The 21,453-nt window shown below is 37.5% G+C and overlaps 6 protein-coding genes, 1 long non-coding RNA gene and 1 other non-coding gene across 12 annotated transcripts; 4 read left to right on the top strand and 4 right to left on the bottom strand.

Annotated features, from left to right (window-relative positions):
• Positions 1-61: 61 nt before the first annotated feature.
• Positions 62-2,031, bottom strand: LOC9305738 (transmembrane ascorbate ferrireductase 1). The gene is given in 5 exon segments (XM_021018048.1): positions 62-536; positions 829-962; positions 965-1,027; positions 1,123-1,171; positions 1,751-2,031. Coding segments are annotated over 5 exon segments (702 nt in total). The 5' UTR covers positions 1,895-2,031; the 3' UTR covers positions 62-224.
• A 645-nt stretch (positions 2,032-2,676) lies between these two features.
• LOC9303676 (low-temperature-induced 65 kDa protein) lies at positions 2,677-5,340 on the top strand. 2 transcript variants are annotated; one of them, XM_021017730.1, is made up of 6 exons: positions 2,677-3,068; positions 3,176-3,379; positions 3,466-3,858; positions 3,930-4,067; positions 4,148-5,035; positions 5,122-5,340. In XM_021017730.1, the coding sequence occupies exons 1-6, from the start codon at positions 2,993-2,995 to the stop codon at positions 5,214-5,216; spliced, it is 1,794 nt and encodes a 597-aa protein (XP_020873389.1). In that variant the 5' UTR covers positions 2,677-2,992; the 3' UTR covers positions 5,217-5,340. The 2 variants fall into 2 exon arrangements, with proteins under 2 accessions (XP_020873389.1, XP_020873388.1); XM_021017729.1 differs by having other exon boundaries at positions 4,139-5,035.
• Positions 5,341-5,369: 29 nt separating this feature from the next.
• TRNAS-UGA lies at positions 5,370-5,451 on the bottom strand. Its single transcript has one exon. It is a non-coding gene; the product is annotated as a tRNA-Ser (tRNA).
• A 21-nt stretch (positions 5,452-5,472) lies between these two features.
• On the bottom strand, positions 5,473-6,842 carry LOC9305737 (actin-depolymerizing factor 7). The gene is made up of 3 exons (XM_021018147.1): positions 6,633-6,842; positions 5,926-6,185; positions 5,473-5,831 (listed from the first exon to the last, which is right to left on the bottom strand). Exons 1-3 carry the CDS (start codon positions 6,633-6,635, stop codon positions 5,681-5,683), a joined length of 414 nt encoding a protein of 137 aa, XP_020873806.1. The 5' UTR covers positions 6,636-6,842; the 3' UTR covers positions 5,473-5,680.
• A 325-nt stretch (positions 6,843-7,167) lies between these two features.
• LOC9305736 (probable prolyl 4-hydroxylase 12) lies at positions 7,168-9,312 on the top strand. 2 transcript variants are annotated; one of them, XM_021017996.1, is made up of 7 exons: positions 7,168-7,437; positions 7,560-7,676; positions 7,797-7,854; positions 7,932-7,985; positions 8,257-8,314; positions 8,436-8,608; positions 8,694-9,312. In XM_021017996.1, exons 1-7 carry the CDS (start codon positions 7,358-7,360, stop codon positions 9,024-9,026), a joined length of 873 nt encoding a protein of 290 aa, XP_020873655.1. In that variant the 5' UTR covers positions 7,168-7,357; the 3' UTR covers positions 9,027-9,312. The 2 variants fall into 2 exon arrangements, with proteins under 2 accessions (XP_020873655.1, XP_020873656.1); XM_021017997.1 differs by lacking the exon at positions 7,168-7,437 and having other exon boundaries at positions 7,567-7,681.
• A 725-nt stretch (positions 9,313-10,037) lies between these two features.
• On the top strand, positions 10,038-13,986 carry LOC9303675. Of its 3 annotated transcripts, none has more exons than XM_021017736.1 (10): positions 10,038-10,300; positions 10,616-10,769; positions 10,999-11,126; positions 11,214-11,258; positions 11,345-11,398; positions 11,885-11,989; positions 12,092-12,295; positions 12,416-12,501; positions 12,591-13,411; positions 13,516-13,986. In XM_021017736.1, exons 2-10 carry the CDS (start codon positions 10,625-10,627, stop codon positions 13,692-13,694), a joined length of 1,767 nt encoding a protein of 588 aa, XP_020873395.1. In that variant the 5' UTR covers positions 10,038-10,300; positions 10,616-10,624; the 3' UTR covers positions 13,695-13,986. The 3 variants fall into 3 exon arrangements, with proteins under 3 accessions (XP_020873395.1, XP_020873394.1, XP_020873393.1); XM_021017735.1 differs by lacking the exon at positions 10,038-10,300 and adding an exon at positions 10,310-10,491; XM_021017734.1 differs by lacking the exon at positions 10,038-10,300 and having other exon boundaries at positions 10,504-10,769.
• A 123-nt stretch (positions 13,987-14,109) lies between these two features.
• On the bottom strand, positions 14,110-16,505 carry LOC9305735. Its single transcript, XM_021017834.1, has 2 exons — positions 16,085-16,505; positions 14,110-15,506 (listed from the first exon to the last, which is right to left on the bottom strand). Exons 1-2 carry the CDS (start codon positions 16,163-16,165, stop codon positions 14,283-14,285), a joined length of 1,305 nt encoding a protein of 434 aa, XP_020873493.1. The 5' UTR covers positions 16,166-16,505; the 3' UTR covers positions 14,110-14,282.
• Positions 16,506-17,069: 564 nt separating this feature from the next.
• LOC110226453 lies at positions 17,070-17,483 on the top strand. Its single transcript, XR_002330492.1, has 2 exons — positions 17,070-17,108; positions 17,199-17,483. It is a non-coding gene; the product is annotated as an uncharacterized LOC110226453 (long non-coding RNA).
• The last annotated feature ends 3,970 nt before the right edge of the window (positions 17,484-21,453 follow it).

Below are 21,453 nucleotides of genomic sequence, written 5' to 3'. Positions count from 1 at the left end.
ACAACTCACTATCTGATCATTAGATGATGAGAGATTTTTAAAGGAATGGCAATATGAGAAGAAAACAAAGAAAAATTCATCAATTATTTATATCTAAAGATTTTACACTCCATAAGTAGCAAAGTCGTAAAACACAAAGCTTTTAGCTACAAATGCATCACATATAAATGCAGTTTTGACAGTACAAGGGGCAATTCAGATGTGAGTGGAATGTAGAAAGTGTCTTATATAGCAGAATAGCTGTAGTCAACAGTATCATCATTGGAGGAGGGAGACTTAGCAGAAGCAGTGAGTACCACAAAGGTAGCAAAGAGAATAGTGATAATGGCCGTGAAGTTGATAAGAAATGCCTCGGATCCATACTTGTCCAGCCCTCCATTTTCCAAGAATGTCAGCTTTTCCAGAAACCCTAAAGCTGCATTCCCAACAGCAAGTATGTAAACAAATAGGCCGAGCATTGCATGCCACGGAAGCAATCCGCTTCTCAGATTTGTTGATCCTCCTGGGAAGAAGAACACTATGAAGCTGTACACCCACTGCAAAATCCAAAACTCTTGTTCTGGTCAGGAACAATGTACAACAATAGGTAAAAACATTTTCCCAAAGTCTATGAATCAATATTTGTGTGTTTTGTGCTGTTTGTAATTGTTCTGTAAGTAGACTTTTAGAGATATGTCATGCTCAGTTTGATACAGAGGAGTCAGAAACAAATTTAAGGGTGATTTGGTGGCTGAACCAAATGCTTATCAAAAGGATTCTTATGTAAACTGATTACATGTTTAATGGGAAAATGTTTGTGTCTACGGAGCAAAAGGCCATGGATTTTACCTGGAAGCCATAAAGGGAAATGACTCCAATACCAATCCAAGAATGGAGACTGTAGAGATTAGGGATTCCGCTTTCATTGTGGTTCTTGAAGGCTGCACAGATGCCAAAGATCCCAAGAGCCAGAGCAATGGCTGGAGTATAAGGTGGATCAACTTCTTCACTGGTTTCTCCAACGGAAGCGATTTGTAACTTATAATGGCTGCATTTTAATTCCAACAAACAGGTGTATATAAAGTGATTACCATCAACAGGTGTATGTATACAAATAAAAAGCGAAATGAAAGTTCTTGTTACCTTCTCCACCCAAGATTATAAATCCGATGAGCATCAGAACAGGATGCAGCTGGATCACATATAAAAGAAAATGGATCAGAACGGAAACAAAAGAAGATTTTTGGATGTTAGTATCTTTTCCTCCCAACAAAAAAAACAAAAACACGATATGAACTCTGAAATAAGATCATAGCCAAATGAAGAAATTTAGATTTGAATACCATAACCTAAACCAGAACAAACATCATCTTCTATACATTCACTCACATCACACTGTAATAAAGAGATCACAACAATCATGGATCCTAAGTCACCTCCATAGCAAAAACTTGGGACAAACCAGAGGACTATTGCTTCCAAAATTAGAGTTATCTGACTCATCATCATCAAAGACTTACTTCACAAGCTAAAACAGATATCAAGATAACAAAAGAATTCTCCTTTACATAAAGTCACTCACTCAGAAACAGTACTGAGGAACAAATAAGAAGCTTTGCAGTGAGATACAAAACTATGATCAATTTGGATATGTAAAACTAATTACCCACTAATCTGACAGATAGCCAGGACATACAAAAAGTCAACGCAGACGCGAGAGAGATAGAAAAAGACTAAAAGAGAGAGCTTTAAGGAAATTGAAGAAGCATACATTGAAGATGAGATTCTTGTTAGTAGCTTCCCAGGCCAATCCACCTCTGTAACTGATACTCCAAACCAGCACCATAATCGCTGCTATTACCGCCAGCGCGTGCGCCACAAACGTCACCGCCATCGCGTTTATCCCGACAGCCATAATATATCCCTCTCTCTTTAACTGTGTTTCCTTCTTCTTGTCTTTTTTCTTACTCTTCTAATCTCCTTTGTCCGATTAATCTGGAACACTCTGCAAACACAAAAAGCTTCAACCTCTCTCACAGAGGAATCAATCCCTAAAATCTTTCTTTTTTTCCATTATCCATTGTGGGCCCTTCTTCGCAGACACGTGGGGCTCGAGCTCCCTTTCGAATTATCTATTCAGACGTGGCAGTTTTCGATGAACGAATGAAATTTCGCCACGTGGATATTGTGGTAGCTGCATCTTTTTTTTTTTTTTTTTTTGGGCAAATGGTAGCTGCATCTAACCCCGCGTTTCGTGTCTGTTTCTTCTACCACTAACCAAACCAAACCGTTAAACGGCGATAGAGCATACTGGATCTTGTTTTAAAGCCCATTATGTACATTTTTATTGATTTGGACCAACCCACATATTTTGAACACAATACACATTGCGCATGATATCATTTCTTGTCGTCTTAGAAAATAATATAAAAAGTAGGAGAGAGTGTAGACACAGTTTCTGGTTTGAGAAACTTTGAGAAACTATGTCTCCACTTGTCTTTTTATTATTGGCAAAAAAAAATTTTATAATTTATAATTTAAATAAATAACTTATTTATTATAAATTGATTAAAATAGTATTTTTGAGACATCTACATAGTGTATGAGGGATGGAGATGCTCTTAGGATTTTGAGTGAGTATGATATGCTGTTTTCAAAATGTTCGAAACGGTACGTTGTCGGGCTCCGGTCTGTGAAATAAGTAAGTTTATTATGGGCCGATGGGCTAACTTGTGAAAGAAGGTAACATCGACAGTTCTGCTTGGATAAAGATTAGGCTGAGAGAGCCACGTACACGATCAAGAGCCTGATACGTGGCAATGTATGACACGTGGCATTTCGTAAGAGAAAGTACAGAAGACACAGCCATCCAGCGGGTGGTTCGGCTATGCGTCTTCCTCCTCTTTCTCTACTCTTTAACTCTGTATAAAGCTTTCAAGAAGCTCCTCGGATTTACTCAGAACAATTTGATTGCAGAGAAAGGAAAAGAGCAAAACCAAAGTTAGCAAATATTATGGATTCGCAAGCGCAGTTGCAACGTCCTCATGGTCATCACCAAGCAGAGGAACCAATTAGGATTCACCATCCAGGTATGCTAAACCAGATTCTTATAAAGTTATATAAATTGACATTCCGAAATCTGGAAGTTAGAGAGTCTAATGAATGTTTTCAATGTGTTCCTCTGTTTTGAATGCAGAGGAAGAAGGGCATCATGAGAAAGGACCATCAAAAGTTCTGAAGAAAGTGAAGGAAAAAGCAAAGAAGATCAAGAACGTTCTTACTAAACATGGACATGGTCATGAGCACGGTCGTGGAGAACACATCCCCGATGATCACGATCTCGACCAAGAAGACGATGAAGATGACTACCAAGGCCAACAACTCCACGGGGGTGCACCAGGTTTGTCCGTCCTTCGCTTCACTTCACTCTTTCTAATCTCAGTTAATGTTTTGGAGACTAACGATTAGTCGAACTGGTCTTGGCAGCACGAGGAAAAGCTCACAATCCGGTGAAGGAAGAAATAGTCCCTCCAGGCACGAAAGCATTTCCGGTTGTGTCTTCTTCACATACGAAACACTCTGAGCCAATCAGAGGAGTTGGCCAGGAAGCAGTTTCTCATCCTGTTAGACCCTCCGGTGTTCCTGATAAAGAAGAAAGAAGAGGGGCTGCTACATTGACACCACATAACACCCCCGTGTCATTACTCTCTGCGACCGAAGATGTCACGAGAACATTTGTTCCTGGTGAAGACAAGTCTAGAGACCAACGTAAGGTCAATATGGAGAGACCCAGAGGATTGGAGCAAGATCCAGCTGCTCCGGGATCTCATGGTCAGGTGTCAAATGACCAGTCCAAAGTTACTGATCCCATCGGAAAATGTAAGATCTTTTCTCTTAGTCTTGATTTAGAGTTTCAACTCAATTCACTTGTGTCTGTTTCTTTATCTCAGCTACTGGAAAAATTGGAGCAGCAACGACTGTCTCAGCTCTTGGAAGATTAGGTGGCCTTGACACGAAATCGGCTGCTCCGGGATCTCATGTTGGAATGTCTAATTATCAGTCCAAAGTTACTGATCACGCTGGAAAAGGTAAGATTTTTTGCTCGAAATTTTGATTAGGGGTTTCAAATCTTTTGACCTGTCTCTGTTTCTTTATCTAGCTTCCGGAGAAATTGGAGAACAACCACGTGTCGCAGCTTTTGGGAGGGGGGAGAAAAGTCGTGGTTTGGATACTAAATCAAGACCTGAAATGGGCAAGCACTTACCGGCGGGAGACTATGGATCTAGTTTGGGAAAAGAATCTCCGGAGAGGAGTCAAGAATTTGATTTGGGAAAAGATTTGCTAACGAGAACTCAAGGTATACAAAAGCCTGCTGGTTTTGATTCGAAAGGTCAGGAGAGAGGAGATGAAATGCAGCAGCCGAATCAGAGCAGCTACACTGATAAGATCGCATTAGCGACTTCGGTCGTAGCTGACAAAGCTGTGGCAGCGAAGAACGCCGTCGCTTCGAAGCTCGGTTACTCTGGGGAAGCCGGCCACGAGAATCGTGTAGAAGGAGCAGAAACTCCTAGCTCCGCTGGTGGATACGGGAGTACGGTCGCAGGTATGGTGACTCCAGTTTATGAGAAGGTTAAAGAAACAGGAGCTAGTGTAATGACGAAATTGCCATTCTCCGGGACAGGGACAGAGCAAGGACAAGACAAGGGCGTCTCTGCTAAAGAATATCTTACGGAGAAACTGAGTCCGGGAGAGGAAGACAAGGCTTTGTCGGAAGTGGTCGCTGAGAAGCTGCATCTTGGAGGAGGCGGTGGCGAGCCGAAGAAGGGGATAGTGACACAATCGGAGGAGGTGGAGAAAAGGCTAGGACGGTTTAAGGATCCGAGCTCGGAAGCAGCTACAAAACACGGTGAAGAGTATGCGGAGGAAGGCGAAGGAGGGATGGCGGAGAAGCTGAGAGGAGCTGTTACTTCTTGGCTTGCTGGTACGACGGAAGAAGTAACGCAAAAGTCTACAGAATCTGTTCAAGACTCTACACAGTCACTTGGCTCCACCGTTGGTAACGCTCGCCTCTAACTATTAAATAACGTTTTCAGCTTTTAGTGTTGTAATAACGACTTGATTTTTGTGTGGAATGATGGTTAGGGAATAAAATGGGAATTTCTGGTTCGGGAGGAGAGGAAGCAGGCAATGGTGGTTCTGTGCCTTTGCAGAGGAGATTTCAAGAATCTGGAAAGTGAGCTTTGCTTCTTCTTTTTTTCATGTATGTCAATGTGTTTTGTGGTTTGATCCATGGCTTATTTTGATGTATCTCTATCTACTAGTGCCATGTAAAAAGTATGAATAGTTGGGTTTAAATGTTTAATTAGTACAAAACAAAAGGAGGAAAATATCGTCGACAGCAGGGTTCGAACCTGCGCGGGCGAAGCCCAACAGATTTCAAGTCTGTCTCCTTAACCACTCGGACATATCGACTTGGTTGTTTAACCGCACCAAGATAGGAAATATTATTCGTTTATTTGAGAGTTACACAACAAGCTACATGGTTTCAACCTCCCTTCCAAACGGAAGTGGATAGAAAAGAATTTTTATAAAATGAATAAGACAGATAAGAAGAATTTCAGTTTTAAAAACCAAATAACATGGTAATTTTTTGGGGTGAAGATCAGGATCGATGATAGAGATATAGATCGTTGAAAATGATCTAGAGAGCTCGGCTTTTGATAATGTCGAAGCTCATCTCGCTAGGATCAGTGGCTTGTAACTCCACCTGAATGCCATCCAATTCTCTCTTGAATCTATCCTTAGAGCTTGCATACACCATCTTCATCCTCACCCTTGATGAATCTGGTGACCTATGTTTTATCATCCAAGTTTTAAAGCAATAGTCAAATATAACGTTGATATGGATCTTAAGGAAGTGATCAGTGAAATATAGAAATATGATACCATGCGATGAAGAAGATTTTGCTCTTCTGGCAATTTTCATCGGTGATGAAGTCAAAATCGAAGACTGCATAGCGGCACTCGTTCGCAGGGAGGGAGGCTGTGAAATCTCCGTAAGTCTCTTCCGGGTTTCCTAACTTTTCGACCACCACTTGTTGCCCGTCTATCCTGAATATTATGAATCGATAGTTTCTTTTCGACTTTAGCTCCAAAAACTTCAGCTTGCATTCGTCCTCCACTGCCATCCCCGACGCCGCGTTCGCCTTTTCATTCACATAAATTAGGAGAAGCATTTTATGTAATTATTTCCAAGTTAGCTTGTTTTCGGTTCCATTATTAATATCCATACGTCAAAACATTAGTTCTAATCTTAGTCTTCTAGCCATGACAATTATGAATTAGAATGAGATGCACAATATAACGTGTAAATATAATGAGAAAACACGTCAATAACATGCTACAATCGACGTCTAATTAACATGATTAGACAAACATTGCATCCAACTCCAGATTTTTATAGATCATTAGAATGGCATTACATTCAAATCAGATAATCCTTAAACCAGAAAACTTGGCCTGATTTTGACACTAATAGATTCATAGATTTGAATATCGTGTATCTTTTGCCCCGACTAGAATAAAATCACATCGATGGCATGACATGCTAGAACCAAACAATATTGAATACAAAAAAAGAGAAGAGAACAAACCATTGCTTTTGTCTAGTTTCTATGATAAGACTTGAGGAAGATGGCAAGATTTGTTGTTTTGTGAGAATATTTGTCCTATGACAATGGAATGAAGGAAGAAGATGGTTTCCTTTTGTGATACGAACTCGGACAAACTAATTAAAGGCTCCTTAATATTGGTCTCTGATCTGTATTTGTGATCACCACCCACACATTGTGTTTTTCTTTTTTATCAAACCTTAAAATTCGCCTAACCATCCCTTTTTCAAGCACTTTCTACTCTATTTTTAGATCTATATGTGTGTACACACCATCCATATATACATTCATACATTTTTTTTTTTTTTTGCATGCATATCCTTGTATATCCACGTGAATTTTGTTCACAAGTTGATAACATCTTTTGGCTCATTTTAATCTTTGGTCTCCAGTTTCCAATGCATAAATTAAATGATACTATTACTCCCTATAAACAGATAATTTTATTTCAGAAAAACATAGGAAACCAATGATAATATGTCAAAAAAAAACTGTATGCGTGTACACAAATCGTAATTGAAAAATAATATCTGTGGGGTAATTTGAAATTTTGGCATTTTTCTAAGTTAACCTTGATATAAAAAACTTCGAAGGACACAAACTTACTAAACGACGTCGTGAGATCGCATCGGTGATTTATTTTTTCAGTGAAATTGGGAAAGATGTTCCTCGTTTCAGCGATGTAGCATTAGTACCAGTGTGGAGCAATGGCTTGCCTTAGCGAAACCTTCCTAATTCTGATAATTATTGTGTCTTCTTCGTCTTCTCCTTTCTGTTCCGGTGGAAGGTGAATCTCTAGCATTACTTGAATCTCTAGTTTGAGTTTTATAATCCTTGAATTTTAATCACAATCCGGTTTTATTAGCTATAGTTATGTTCCTGTATCTCAAATTTGTTGTCTCTCTGCAGTCGGAAGGAGCTCCGGGATAAAGAAAATATGGGTAAGAGTGATACACAAGCGAGTTATGTTTTAGGATCTAAATTTGTGGACCCGAGACGTGTTCTTCAACTGTCATGGCAACCAAGGTCAGGTACACTTTTGATGGATATACCTCTGGTTCTACCATCATGGATCATTGCTGCACATAGGAATGTATGTTTTACTTTTTCAAATTTGGGGGGTCTGAAGCTATTTGGTATGTACAGGGTCTTCCTTTACCGCGGGTTCTTGTCGGAGGAAGAGTCTGATCATCTGATATCTCTGGTTAATTTCCAGCCCTTACCGTGTTTGAGATATAGTCATACATTGTTCTTTGTGTAATGGTTAGTTCTTTTCTGTAGAGAAAGGATACTTCAGAGGTAACCTCAGGGGATGCTGATGGAAAGACGCAACTTGTAAGCTCTTAGTATTCTTGAACTTTTCAAATATCTAAGCTTGACAGGAAATGTTTTGTAATGTTCTTGAAACACTAGACGTTAATGTTGTTGTAGACTCTGAGATATAGGCTTGTAGTTTTCTGTGACACGTAGTAAGTCAATACCTTTCTCGTACATCCTTATCAAGTTAACAGAGATGATTTCACACCCTAGTATAGCATTTTCCACCTTGTTTGATCGAAATGGCCTTAACAATGTTACGTTGCATTCCTTATTTTGGATAAACTAGGATCCAGTAGTTGCTGGGATTGAAGAAAAAATTTCTGCCTGGACTTTCCTCCCAAGAGGTAACTTACTTATCTTGGTTTTATAATCGATGGAGACTTTGTGACTGATTGCTCTTGGAAGGCCTCTTTTCTTGTGGCCAAACTGCTGGCTTATGTTTCTCTCTTGACGCACATTTTTCAGAAAATGGCGGCTCTATCAAGGTAAGAAGTTACACTTCTGAGAAGTCAGGAAAGAAGTTGGATTATTTTGGAGAGGAACCTAGCTCTGTATTGCGTGAATCTTTGCTGGCAACCGTCGTTCTCTACCTCTCAAACACAACTCAAGGCGGAGAGCTTCTCTTCCCAAATTCAGAGGTCAGTTTGATTTCTAACCTGAGAAGCAAAAAGATCTCTTATTTGGCACAACACAATGAATGTTGAGTTCTCATTTTTCTTTCAGGTGAAACCCAAAAAGAGTTGCTCAGAGGACGGTAACATTTTAAGACCAGTGAAAGGAAACGCAGTTCTGTTCTTCAGCAGACTCTTGAATGCATCTTTGGATGAGACAAGCACTCATTTGATATGCCCTGTGGTAAAAGGAGAACTGTTAGTAGCAACAAAACTGATCTATGCGAAGAAACAAGCAAGAAATGAGGAGAATGGAGAATGCAGTGATGAAGATGAAAACTGTGAACGATGGGCTAACCTTGGGGAGTGCAAGAAAAACCCTGTCTATATGATTGGCTCTCCTGATTACTACGGTACCTGCAGAAAAAGTTGTAACGCTTGTTGATTCTTCAATTTTATTGCAAACAAAGGGGGGCATAGTTGAAACTTTTTCAATACTTAAGCTGTTTTTGGTCTATATGATAGAATAAAATGTGAATAGTTGTCGTTGTGGTAATTAATTCCTTATTGACCATAGGATAAAGGAATATACTCACTTAGATCTTCTTTGATATGATCATATGTCATAACTCAGTTATTACTCCGGTAGTGAATGAGGACAAATCATAGTTTATAGATCTAAGAAGTCTTTTTCTATGTTATCTATGTTTCTCTAATCATAAATTTGCATCTTTTGCTTTTTCCTAAGCTGCATATAGTCCATTTCTCTTGCTAATCCCAAGAAAATATCACACTCTTGGCCAAATGTGTGTAAATCTCTAACATACCACTATTTTTCCCTTCAAAAATGATACTCAAAAGGGTTCATATACGATATAACTACATTTTTTTGAACATGATATACTTTTTTGGGGGAAAACCACATTTTCGAAGATGCAATTTTTTTATTTTTAAAAATATGTATTTACATATTAATAGACTAATTTAACATGATATGGTCTCAATCGAAAAGATTATGGTTTAGTCCCAACATTTTCTAGTTACATTTGCTAATCAAAAAAATTTAAAAAATCTTGGTAGGAATCAAAAGTTAAATTTGTTAATGCAGGGAAGTTTTATAAATTGTAATACTTTTCTAAAGATATTGGATAATTATCTGGATAAGAGAAATACTCCATTTGGTTCCATCACCTAGTAAATTTGAAAGAAAAAACAAAAAATAAGAGAGAAAATGTATCACTCACATCTAGACAATTGTCATGAATCATAAATCTTATATGCCTGTCTATCCCAATAACTTTCTTCAAATAAAACAGTCTATTTTTCTAGACATTCAAAGCTAATATCTTACATGTTAAGAAAAAATAAATAAAGAAAATTCAGAGAAAAAATGGATTTGCCCTTTTAATTTAATTTTTAAAATAATAATTTCCTCAAGAAAATTTGCTGGATTATTGTGATTAGAGCCCCAGGGTTGTTTTGTTTCCCCGTAGGCCTGCCTTTATAATTTGTTCCACAGCTCTTTTGCCTCCTCTCTCCGAAATTTTCTCTCATTTTTCTTTCTTCTTCTCCTTTTTTTTGCGTCCCATCACTTTCTCGGATTTTCTCGGCGACTTTCTTTCGTTTTCCCACCTCCTCTGAATCCCCCAGAGGATCGCTCTCGATTCTTCTCTTCTTCCTATTCTCCGCCCGATCTGTTACTGTTTTTTTTTTTTACTGGTGCGTGATCGGACTAACCATTATTCTTCTCATGAACACACACTAAATCGATTTGAATTCGTTCGTTCGTCTATACATCACTGGTGTTTAATTCGATTTCAAACCGCGAAAAACTTTTACTACGATTTCAATTTCGATTTTGCTCTGTTAGTCATGGAGGAAATTAGGCATCTGTGTTAGTGATTCTGATGGTAATTGAATCGAATACTGTGGATTTATATAGTTGCTTAGGGGAAGAATAGGTTCAGTATATAGACTTATTTTTATAGGTGCTGTGTTTATAGGAAATTGTGTGTTTGTGAATGTATGTTTCAGTCAAATTCAATGGAGCTTGTGAAACAAGATGGGAATGATTCTGTCGATATGCTTATCAGACGTGCGGTTGGAAAGGATCCGTTTCTTTCATTTCATAGACCTGAAAATAGTCCAGTCCAGCTTTTTCAACTTCTCCATACCTTAGAACGTCCAGGTAATGTCTCATTGTATCTCATCTGATTGGATTTGACATTGTCACTGACCAAATACTTCTTTTAGCATTGGAATTTGGTGGATTGGGTACTATGTGGATATATAGTTTTAGTATTGAGGGGTTTATCATATTAGCTTATTGATTTTTTTTAGATCTTAGTGATGCTTGAATAGCATGTGGCCTAGGGTATGGTACCTGGACTTTATTTGATGTTCTATTTCGTTCCCAGGCTGGCCATTGCTGACCCCTTTGAAGATACAAATGCAGAAGTGTGAAAAGTGCAGTAGGGAGTTTTGTTCTCCTGTGAACTTTAGAAGACATAACCGCATGCATCGCCGTCAAAGGAAGCCTGAAAAGGTTTGCTTTCTTTGGTTTTCTGTGTTTACTGGTTGGTTTATTCTTTTTCTTCTAAGTCATCTGAAGTTTGTGTTTACATGTTACCAGGATTCTGGTAAAGAGAGGGATGCGCTGGGAGCCTTCTGGAATAAGGTAGGTTTCCCTCTAGTCGTCTTCTCATAGGTATTGCCAATTCGATTAGTTTTTCCATCAGGTCCTGATCTCTGTGGTTATTTCAGCTCTCTGCAACTGATGCAAAGGAGATTCTCTCATTAAAGAGCATGATGCTTGAGGTAGTATGATTCCCATTGATGCTTTCACTTTTACCTTTTCCGTATCTTCACCCATTTAAAATGCATGGTGAGCCTCACATATGAGTGTGGCATAACATGTTCTTCAGGCTTCCCAATTCTAATTTCATTGTTGTTTCTCACATCTTGTCTAAGGGTTTTGACTCTTTATGAATGCTTTATCGCTTTTTTTTCTTCATTAGTGAAAGGTTTGATACCATAATAAACATTGTCATAAATGTTTCCTAGAATGCCATATGACTTCATCAGGGTTATGGGATTCGTTTCCAAATAAATTCTTTTTATTTAAAGTATACCATACCTGATTCGTATACATACCCTCACAGGCTTGATGAGTATGCATACCTGATCCATGCTGTACCTTTCTTGACGTCTTTTCTCTCGCATTCTGCATCGTGGACCTGTGTGCCTAATTAAAATTCTTTGTAGACGTCTCTAACTCGAGATGCTTTGTTTGGATTCTTGTAGGATGTTCCTGGGGCATCAGTTGAGTCAGGATTAATGTCACTTATCGAAAAACCAGGATATACTGCTCTGCCACAGTATTATCTAAGAGCTGGTTCTGGCCTTTTGGTATGAATTTCATCTCTCTCTTGACGGTTTCTTTTTTACCTTTCTAGATAAACTATCCTCAATGTTCAACCTCATTGCTGATATATGTTCCTCTTTCTCCAGGATATTCTCCAGGCTAGACCACCTAGGTTTCCAATTTCTTCGCAGGAACTTTTTAGCATTCTTGATGATGCAAGTGAAAAAACTTTCCTGTCTAGCGAGGCTGCACCAATGCAAAAGTACATTTTTGACGGGGAAATAGGAAAAACTGTACTGGAGGCAAAAAATGTTGTTGCTTGCGTAAGCTTCCTTCTGGAACAGCAACTGGTAAAGTTTTTCCTTCAAGGTTTCATCCTCTCTAGTTGGTAAAGCATAGTGTCTAATACGAGGACTTTGCTTTGCATGTATCCATTACATGTGGTTTATCTTTGTATTCTTAATGTGAAGATTAAAGCATGGCTGGCTGACAAAGATGTGGAAGCTCTGAGGTGCCAAAATTTACTGGTTGAAGAGGAAGAAGCTGCTCAAAGAAGGTATTTGCGTATTAATTGCAATGCCACATATAACCTTACTAAATCCACTAAGTGTTGAGTCTAATTCACTGGTATTATGTTCGGAGCAGACAAGCTGAGCTCTTGGAGAGGAAGAAGAGGAAGAAGCTAAGGCAGAAAGAGCAGAGAGAGAAGGACCAGAAAAAAGATGATAAGGAAGAAGAGAGCACCACATCAGAGGAACAACAATATCCAGCTGAGTCATCAAGCCCGTTATCTGTAGCTTCTGATGCTGAGGCACAGAGACCAGATTCCATACCAATTGATGATTCTTCATCCCTCGAGGACCCGCAAGTTTTGGAAACGAATAATGGGAGAAACGTTGAAACTCAAGCGCCAATGGTTGATGATAATGGCTTAGGCCATGGCCAAAACATGGAAAGGCGAAGTGGCCGTAGGCAAATGCAAAGATCACAACAGGGAATGCTGAATGGGTTCCATGTTAATCATGCACCAAAACTTGGAGGCATGCGAAAGAATGGAACCAACAGAGACGCAAGAGTCAATACTACTAAAGTTTGGAGCCGAAAATCCGATAACCCCAAATTGATATCACAACATGCAGCTGTGACTCAGCAGGATCAGACAGAGATCAGCGAATTTAGAATTGGATCAGTGAGTGTAACAATCCGAAACAGTGGAGAACATAACCAAACCAAATGCAGTGAAGGGGAGGGAAGAACAAAGACTGTTGAGGCGAAACCTACATCGGAGCAATCAACTGTAAAAATATGGAGACCAGTGAGCAGTCAGGGAAGAAAAATCTCAACAGTCGATGAAAACACAGACAAAGAAGATAAGAAGTCAAACTCAACTCTACCCAAAGCAAAGACCGCTCATCACATAAGCTTACAGTTTAACAACCACGAAGCAAAGGCGTTTCTTGCAAAGAGTAAAACTTCTTTTAACATTTCTTTTCATCATTATCTTCCTATCATTGAATTTCAATATTTTTGGAAGTTGTTTACTTATCAATCTGAATAAATGGCTTGTCAGGATGGAAAGAGGCAACCACTGCAGAACACGTGACACTGGTTCTCTCTCAGGAAACCAACATCTCGGGCAACAACACTCACGAATCCTCAAATGGTGTTATAACCGCAAGACCAGAGCTGAGGACGAAACCCGAAAAGGGCACGAAGGTAAAGTATGTTCCAAAACAGAGGATTCCTTGAAAACTTGAATACAAAAAAAAGACAAGCCTGATTCTGGACCAGAGTATCATTCTTTTTAGGTATACCAAAAGTGCAGTGTTAGCGAGCGAGACAGATCTTTTCTTTTGCTTCTAGAGAGATTTTTCCCATTTTAAGAGTCTTCATTCTTTCTTTTTTTTACTTCATATTCTTGGTAGACAGAGATTGTTTTGTTATTTTGTTGACCTTTTTTTGCCATCTTGAGGGTTTGAAATTTGAAACTTTGAAATGGGGTTCTTTGATTTTTTGTGTAATAAAGTTAATTCTCAACACACCGCCTTTAGAGCTCTCCTCTCGGATACAAATCTGAACGGTGGCTTAGCTAACTCAAAAGTGTAAGATGATAAGTTTATACACAACCAATACAGTTTCTTTTTTGTCAATGATAAGTCTACCATTATGTGTTTAAACTATTTTATATAACTATCAGTACAAAGAACAAAGACACCTACAATGCAAAGCTATATATGTATAGTTGTTAGACCCCAATATCTTACCATACACTGAATTTGCTTCCCATGTTAGAGGTAATGAAGAAGATAAAAGGCTTTTTTTCTTTTGGTAAATTTGTCAAGTGAATCCAGAGCGTAAGACCGGAAAGAAAGTCCAACTGTTTCTTGGACTGTGATCACCTTTTCCGGCGACCTTCTCATTCGCCCACCACTCCGATCTAACTTTCTCTATCATCTCTTCATTCGTGTTATCAAACTTGAATTCTTTGCTAGAGCCTGTAGAAAACGATCTTAGCTTCTGACTTTGTTCGCTCTCTGTTTCTCCCGATGTTTTACAACCGTTTGGTCTTAAGTGTTCGCCGCTCGCTTTTTCATGCGAACCGGATCGGTTTAGCTTGCTTGCAAGACAACGTGCAACGTCTTCACCTGTCAACTCGAAAGAAACTCTGTGAGGAACCACGGCAGCTTCATCATTATGCCTTGAGGACCCGTGGTCCGAATTGGCTAAAGACGCAACCTCAGTGATCTGACTATCCAAAAGACTGCCTTCAAGTGGTGTGAGAGCACCAGAAGCAAGCTTTGAGCCAAGTCCTCCACCACCATCAGGAGTCAGAGCACCTGAACCCAACCTTGAACCTTGACCAGCAGGTGTGATGGATCCAGAACCGAATCTTGATCCCCATTTACGCGCTGTGAAGTGCTCAAACCCCAAAAACTTTGGAGGTTCACCGATACGAAACTCAATGATGGAGCATTTCCCTGGGTAAGGAGAAGATGTACCTGAACCAGGGGAGATTAGATTACCACCTGGACTTCCAGGATACACTTGATGAGACTTAAACTCGTAGTGTGCAGCTGAAAACTTGTGATGCATTCCGCCACCGATGTTCCTCCTAGCCTTTTCCAGTGAAGATGTAAGTAACTGAGCAAAAGGCACTTCAGGGGAAGAAGGTGATTCAGGAGGTGGAGTGAATGGCGCGGTGGATGGTTCCGTTGTGAAAGCAGAGAACACTGGAGGAGTAACAGGTTGAGTTTCATGAGCGTAAGGTCCAATAGTAAAGGCTGAAGGCGGTTCATTGACGGTTAGGGAACAAAGTAGACCAGGATCAGGAGTATGTGACACAGATGGAGGACCTGATGGCAGAAACGAAGCAGGAGATGAAGGAGGAGCTATAAAGGGCATGAACATTGAAGTTGAATTGCTAGAAGAGTTTTGGACTGGAGCCACCGCAGCTCCGGATGCAGCTGGTTCGGGTACAAGCACCGCGTGGCCAATCCGCTTATTGTTCTTCTTGGATCCAAAACACAAGTACAAGCTCCACCAGCTTCCCCATTTTTTCTTCTGAATTTCAAAGACATAAAAAACCAAGAATCTTGATCAGCTAAAGATTCAAAGGCTTATAGCTTTATCAAGAACACAACTTTCGGGTTTAATCTTGCTGAAACCACACCTACTATGGTGGAGAAAGCAAAAAGATTAAAGCTAAAATATTTACCAAGTTTTTTAGCTCATCGAATCTAGTGCTGCTTATCATTTATCAATAATAGACATATTTTAAAATAAGAAAAACACGAGGAAGAAAACGAAAATCGGATCAAATCTCGAATCTTTTTATATTTCTCTTTCGTCAAACACTCTTCAATTCTCTTTAATCCTAGTTAATAAAACAGTAACAGGTAGATCAAAGCATAATTAATAAGTAACGCAAAAATCTCTTTAAACTTTAAACTAATTTCGTTACGTAAACACTTGCAAAACAGATCAAACATCAAAATCCCGAAATTCTCACTTTTACAAAAACCATTTCTCTGAGCAATCAAAAACTACAATCACGATCCAGCGTCAGAAACGTCGGCAAATCAAGTAACAACACTGATCTTTCATAAATCCACACTCAGGAAAAAAAAAAAAAGAAGTACATGAACCGACGACGGTTGTGTTCTGGACTCGGCGGAGACGATGGCGGAAGCGGCGGCGTTCACCGTGTCGACGCTCCTCATATCTCAAGACCAACGACGACAATCAAATAACATCCAGATTTTCAACTTTTGTTTCACCACCTCTTGATCTCATAGCAATAACAAGGTAAAGATTTTTCCCGGTAAAATCAAAACACAAACAAAATCCGAAAAGAAAAATGTGAAAATGAATTTTTGAAGAATGAGAGAATAAATACTATGAATATGGAGCAAAAGGCTTTTTATTATGGATGAGCCGCTTCTCTCTCTCACCGGTCGTTATCTTTTACAGTTTTCATTCAATTTCCCACGAGATTTTGCCACGTCATCATTAATTGACGGTTCGGACCCACGCGCTTCCATGAAAATATTATTGTTCGCAAATTATTGTATTAAAATTCAGTATGCTTATTGCTAAAAATAATTGGAAAGGAACAAAAGAAAGAAAAACAAAACACTTAAAAAAAGGGAGAGTAACGCATATAAGTGATGATGAGTCCCCAATGCAGACAAATGGCTTTCTTCGAAATTTTTTTAAAAAGGCAAAACTGATTGAGTGTCTTAAAAAAAAAATGTTGATGCCAAGATTACCCTCGTTTTTGCGATGGTAATAACAGGGAATGCCACGCAGTAATGGCTGGCGTCGCGAAACTCGTGAGTTTGCGAGTCTTTTAAGATAAATGCGCCGCTGATTTCATTCCGTTGGCGTTGGGTGGCGAGCGAGATCCTCGTGACTTACATTAGTTTTTTTCTCTAACTTATTTATTTGCTTTCATATGTGACATACACACATAGTTATTGCTAAGGTCGGGTTTTTTTTTTTTGACATCTTTAGATCGACAAGATTCAATCTATAGTCAATCAGATGAAAAAAAAAAAAAAAAAAATCTATAGTCAATCCCTACTACGCGGGGTAATGCGATTTAGTGGAGTCGAACTCCGGTGGAGAAAGCGGAGTTAAGTGGACTTAACCACTTGACTAAAGGTACATCGGGTTTATAATGATTACTTTTAAAGTCTTTTTTATGTATATAACGGCAATTTTTTTATTTTGCATGGTGTACACATGTGAAAGACCACGTCTATCTACTACACTCAAGTACGTCCATTCCAATATAATCACTAGAGAGACTTTAACAAACTATCCAGAAAAGTGGATCTTCATTATATAGTCAAGTTTCTAGTCTCGTATAAGGAGGTATGGTGAGACTCTCTCTCTATCAATTCTATAGCGAGTTTGGATTGTAGCGTCAATTTTGAGCTTCTTTACCATGTTATGAGAATTCTCAATGGACTTGATAGAAAATATATAATGCTTTTAGATTAATAAAATTTATAAATCACCACACTTACAAGCTAAGTGCCTTGAATGATGTTAGCTAGCTAGAAAAAATCGAATCACTTCCATGTGATATATTTTAAATTCAGTTGTTTCCCATACATATTTTAATAAATGGCTATAATAAAATGACTCTTCGTCCACCAGGAGATGGACATTTCTTTGGAAAATAATAATAGATATTTGCTGTGAAGACTTTAAATTAATTGATGGGTAATTTTGAAATAGATTAGTTTTAATTCAAAACATCCTTAAAATTACCAATTAGCTATAGTATCGGCGTAAAAGAGGTCTAAAAATTATCGATCAATTAGACGGTGGAAGTGGATAGTCAACTGAAAAAAAGTTAAAAGATATTATTCTTCAGAATCAAATCGAACGGTTGTAAACGGCCTTATCAAAAATGGTATACAACAATACAGTACTATTAGGTAACCTAAAAATCTCATTGTTATTTCCTTTTTTTTTAATGTTATACACATGAAACTAGAATCAGCAGGAGATTTCACTACTCTTAGCCGCCATACTTTGGTAATGGTGGATCTTCAGGATGATGTATCGATTATGATTTTGTAGGGTTTGTGTTTGTGAATGATTAAACTAAACCAAAGCGACAAAGAAGATTTGAGAGGGTAGTTTCGATAATGATTTTGTAGGGTTTTGTGATTTGTAAATGATTAAACTAAACCAAATTAAGCGACAAAAAAAGATTTGAGAGGGTAGTTTAGTCAACTTATTTTTATAAGCCAAAGAAAGGGAAGAGAAGGGATGAGCGCACGTGTGCATTGCATTTTCTTCTTCTTTTGCTTATGTTGAGTTGCGTAATGACTTTTACGTGTAGTCCTCGTGCGTGGGTACGAATGCGACCCTTTACCTTTTCTTCGTCTCTTGATCGAAGTAGGATATTCACTTTTACATTATTTAGACACTATTTCAGTAACATAAGTGATAAATTGATTGTTTTTGAAGTAAAAGAACAACCGATCAAACACGTTTTGAATGTTTTTATTCTAATGCTTCGAAAGAAAAAAAATATCTAATGCTTAAATACTATGGAATACGTAATATACCGTAATTTTTCTATGTGAATATCCAATTTGTTTTGCGATGTTAGTACTTAGTATACATTTTTTTTTTTTGGATTTCATAATCAATTATGGCAATATATAGTCTTTTGAATAGATGATCATATCAATTTATGCATGTCAAGTGTTATTATTGTGAATATGTATTTCTCTCTCTCTAATGCTCATGTTGGATTGTGAATCCTTTAGAAAACTTCTTAGATTATTATTTATAAGAAACAAAAAAAAACTTAACATGTTTCAGATACCGGGTTTCAAAACAATATGGTGTTAAGTCCATACAAATGTACTTGTTTTTTAGTAGAAAACATGTGTGGTGTTGGTGAAGTACATCTAGTTTTTCTATTACATCCCATCAAAGCATGTACACAATTTAGGTAGACGTAATAATGTTGCAAGCATTCTCTATTCGGAAGATGTGTGTGATGCGTCCGTCCATCACATATTATCATTGCCAAAGTGTGTTAGCTCTTTATGTAGATTGTTAATTATGATCTGGTTTGACAAATTAAAGAATAGTTGATATACGACTATACGTACATTTATATAGGATGATTAACAAATATGACAAATAAAGCAGCAGCCATAATTAACAAAAATACATGTGACTACTAAAATAGGAAGATTTCTCTTTACTTGACGAACTATAATTATCTACTCTTTTACTTTGACTTTGAAAATTACTTTAAGATTGCCTTTTACAATTATGTGGATTAGCAGCACACACTTACGTAAATTAACCTTCAATTTACTCATTTTCTTCTTTTGATTTTGATTTTATTATTTTATAGATCTAGTCATCATACAATATATGACTTAAACTTGCATTGTAAATTCTTCTTGCTATGCTCGAAAATTTCACCTACATATTTTATATTATCTTTATATATGGATCTATCGTAAGCCTTAAGTTTAAATTGGAAATTAATTATTGATACTATACTGTATATAGTAAGTTTAATCAACTATGCATTATAATGAAATCATATATATATAAAACTTATACAGTATATCTAATTCAGTACTAATCAACAAGTCAACTTAAACAAGGCTTCACTTATATATCCACACATCGACTGATCGACAGATCGAAATTATTATATTGTTGAATTATATAAGTCTTGCAACGTGTAGATAGATACAAAATGGATATGTCCATAGATACATAGTATTAAAAACATAACTATAAATGGTATATTACCAACAAAATTTTACATCTAAAGTTGGTCATCCACTATAGTAGCCACATGCTTATCTAGTAGACATTGAACATGATAAAAAGTGCCAAATAAGTGGAATAATCAAATGGGAATCTTCATTCATATAAACAAAAAAATTTCAACCCTATGACCTAGCTAGCTATTCTACTACATGTATATGCCAATTGGGATATAAATGTATTAAAGCATAACCATTAATTTGACAAATAGAAATAAATAGTTCAGAATTGATAAGTTGAGAAAACTTATAATGATTGGTAGGGAGAGACTCAAAAAGAAAAAGGATGGGTTATGGGCCCTATTTCCTCCAACATCCCACATGCACACTTCCCTCTCAATTTTCTCCCATTTATTTCTTTCATTCTAATTTATCCATCTACATATTCACTAACTCATTCATTGATTGTGATATCATGTTATTCTAGAGTTAGTGTTTTGAGTCTCTTGCTTCGTTAGACTAAAGTAAAGATAGGTTTGAGTATAATAAAGTTTGAACATTGCTCTTTCCTTTTTTATGGCTTTAGAGTTTAGAGTCAATACATTTATAAATAAATTCTTACCATTAGTGATTTATAAAAGAAATTTATATATGAGAACTTGTTATGTTAGAGACTTAGAGTGGACCTCGTATAAAGTAAATATGTGGGCTTTTACGATAAATTATTTGGCCTATATCACAATGAGAATAAAGCCCACATATAGCAGCCCAAAATTTATTGTAAGAGACCGGCTCTGGAATTAGAATTTTCTGGTTTTGGTCATTTGTTTTCTTATATTATTGTGTAGATGATAATTGATGGTAGCGATTAAGTTTGTTTTCTTATATTGTTGTTTTTGTAAATTACGTTAGTGGATGATAGTCTGTTTTTGGTGTGTGATGATAGAATTCCAGGAAAGTCGGCTTTTTCATACCTGCATAAATGAAGTATGTTGAATTCATACATTTGACTTCTACGTGTGCTAAATCATACATGCACTTTTAAGAAATTTGAATTTCAAATCCGAAGTTAACTTTTTGTGTCAAATCCTACAAAAACGTGCAAAATATTTAACACTGTTAACCCACCGTGAAATCGTAGTGACGTGGATTACACGTGACAACGTCAACGCAAAACGACGTCGTTTTACGAAAAATCAAAATTTCAAAAAATTAGACATTTTAAGTCTCGAACCCAGGACCTCTAATATTCAAAGACAACCCATAACCAATATGCTAACAGAACTCTCGTTGTATCGCTAACCAAACTTTTATTTATAGGGTTCTTTTTCTTTTTTCTTCCTCTTCTCCTCTTTCTTCTCCAGTTTCACATCGTTGTTAAACTCCACAATCTCTATAGAATATGAAACGACAATTCGTTGTAGTTACTAGTTCGATGGCTCTTCTTCCTCCAAATTGGCTCAGATGATGACATCTCCCTCTTGCTCGATTGCTTCTTCATGAGTTTGGTCAGATTAAATCCCAAACCTAGTCGATTTGATTTGAATTTTTATGAACATCGATGAGTTTTAAGAACGAGTCGTTCTCTTCTTCGATCAATTCGGTGAATCTCGAACCCGACGAATGTGAATTGATGAGCAAAACGATGTTCGCTTGGAGGTGTGGAGCAGCCGTCGTATGGGAGAAAAAGAAGAAAAAAAAAAGAAGGTTATAAATATAGTTTTGGTTAGACATACAATGAGAATTCG

Source organism: Arabidopsis lyrata (assembly GCF_000004255.2).
Source record: "Arabidopsis lyrata subsp. lyrata unplaced genomic scaffold ARALYscaffold_7, whole genome shotgun sequence".
NCBI lineage: Eukaryota > Viridiplantae > Streptophyta > Magnoliopsida > Brassicales > Brassicaceae > Arabidopsis > Arabidopsis lyrata.
Note: the sequence above shows the minus strand (reverse complement) of the source record. Positions and strands in the feature narration are given on the sequence as shown.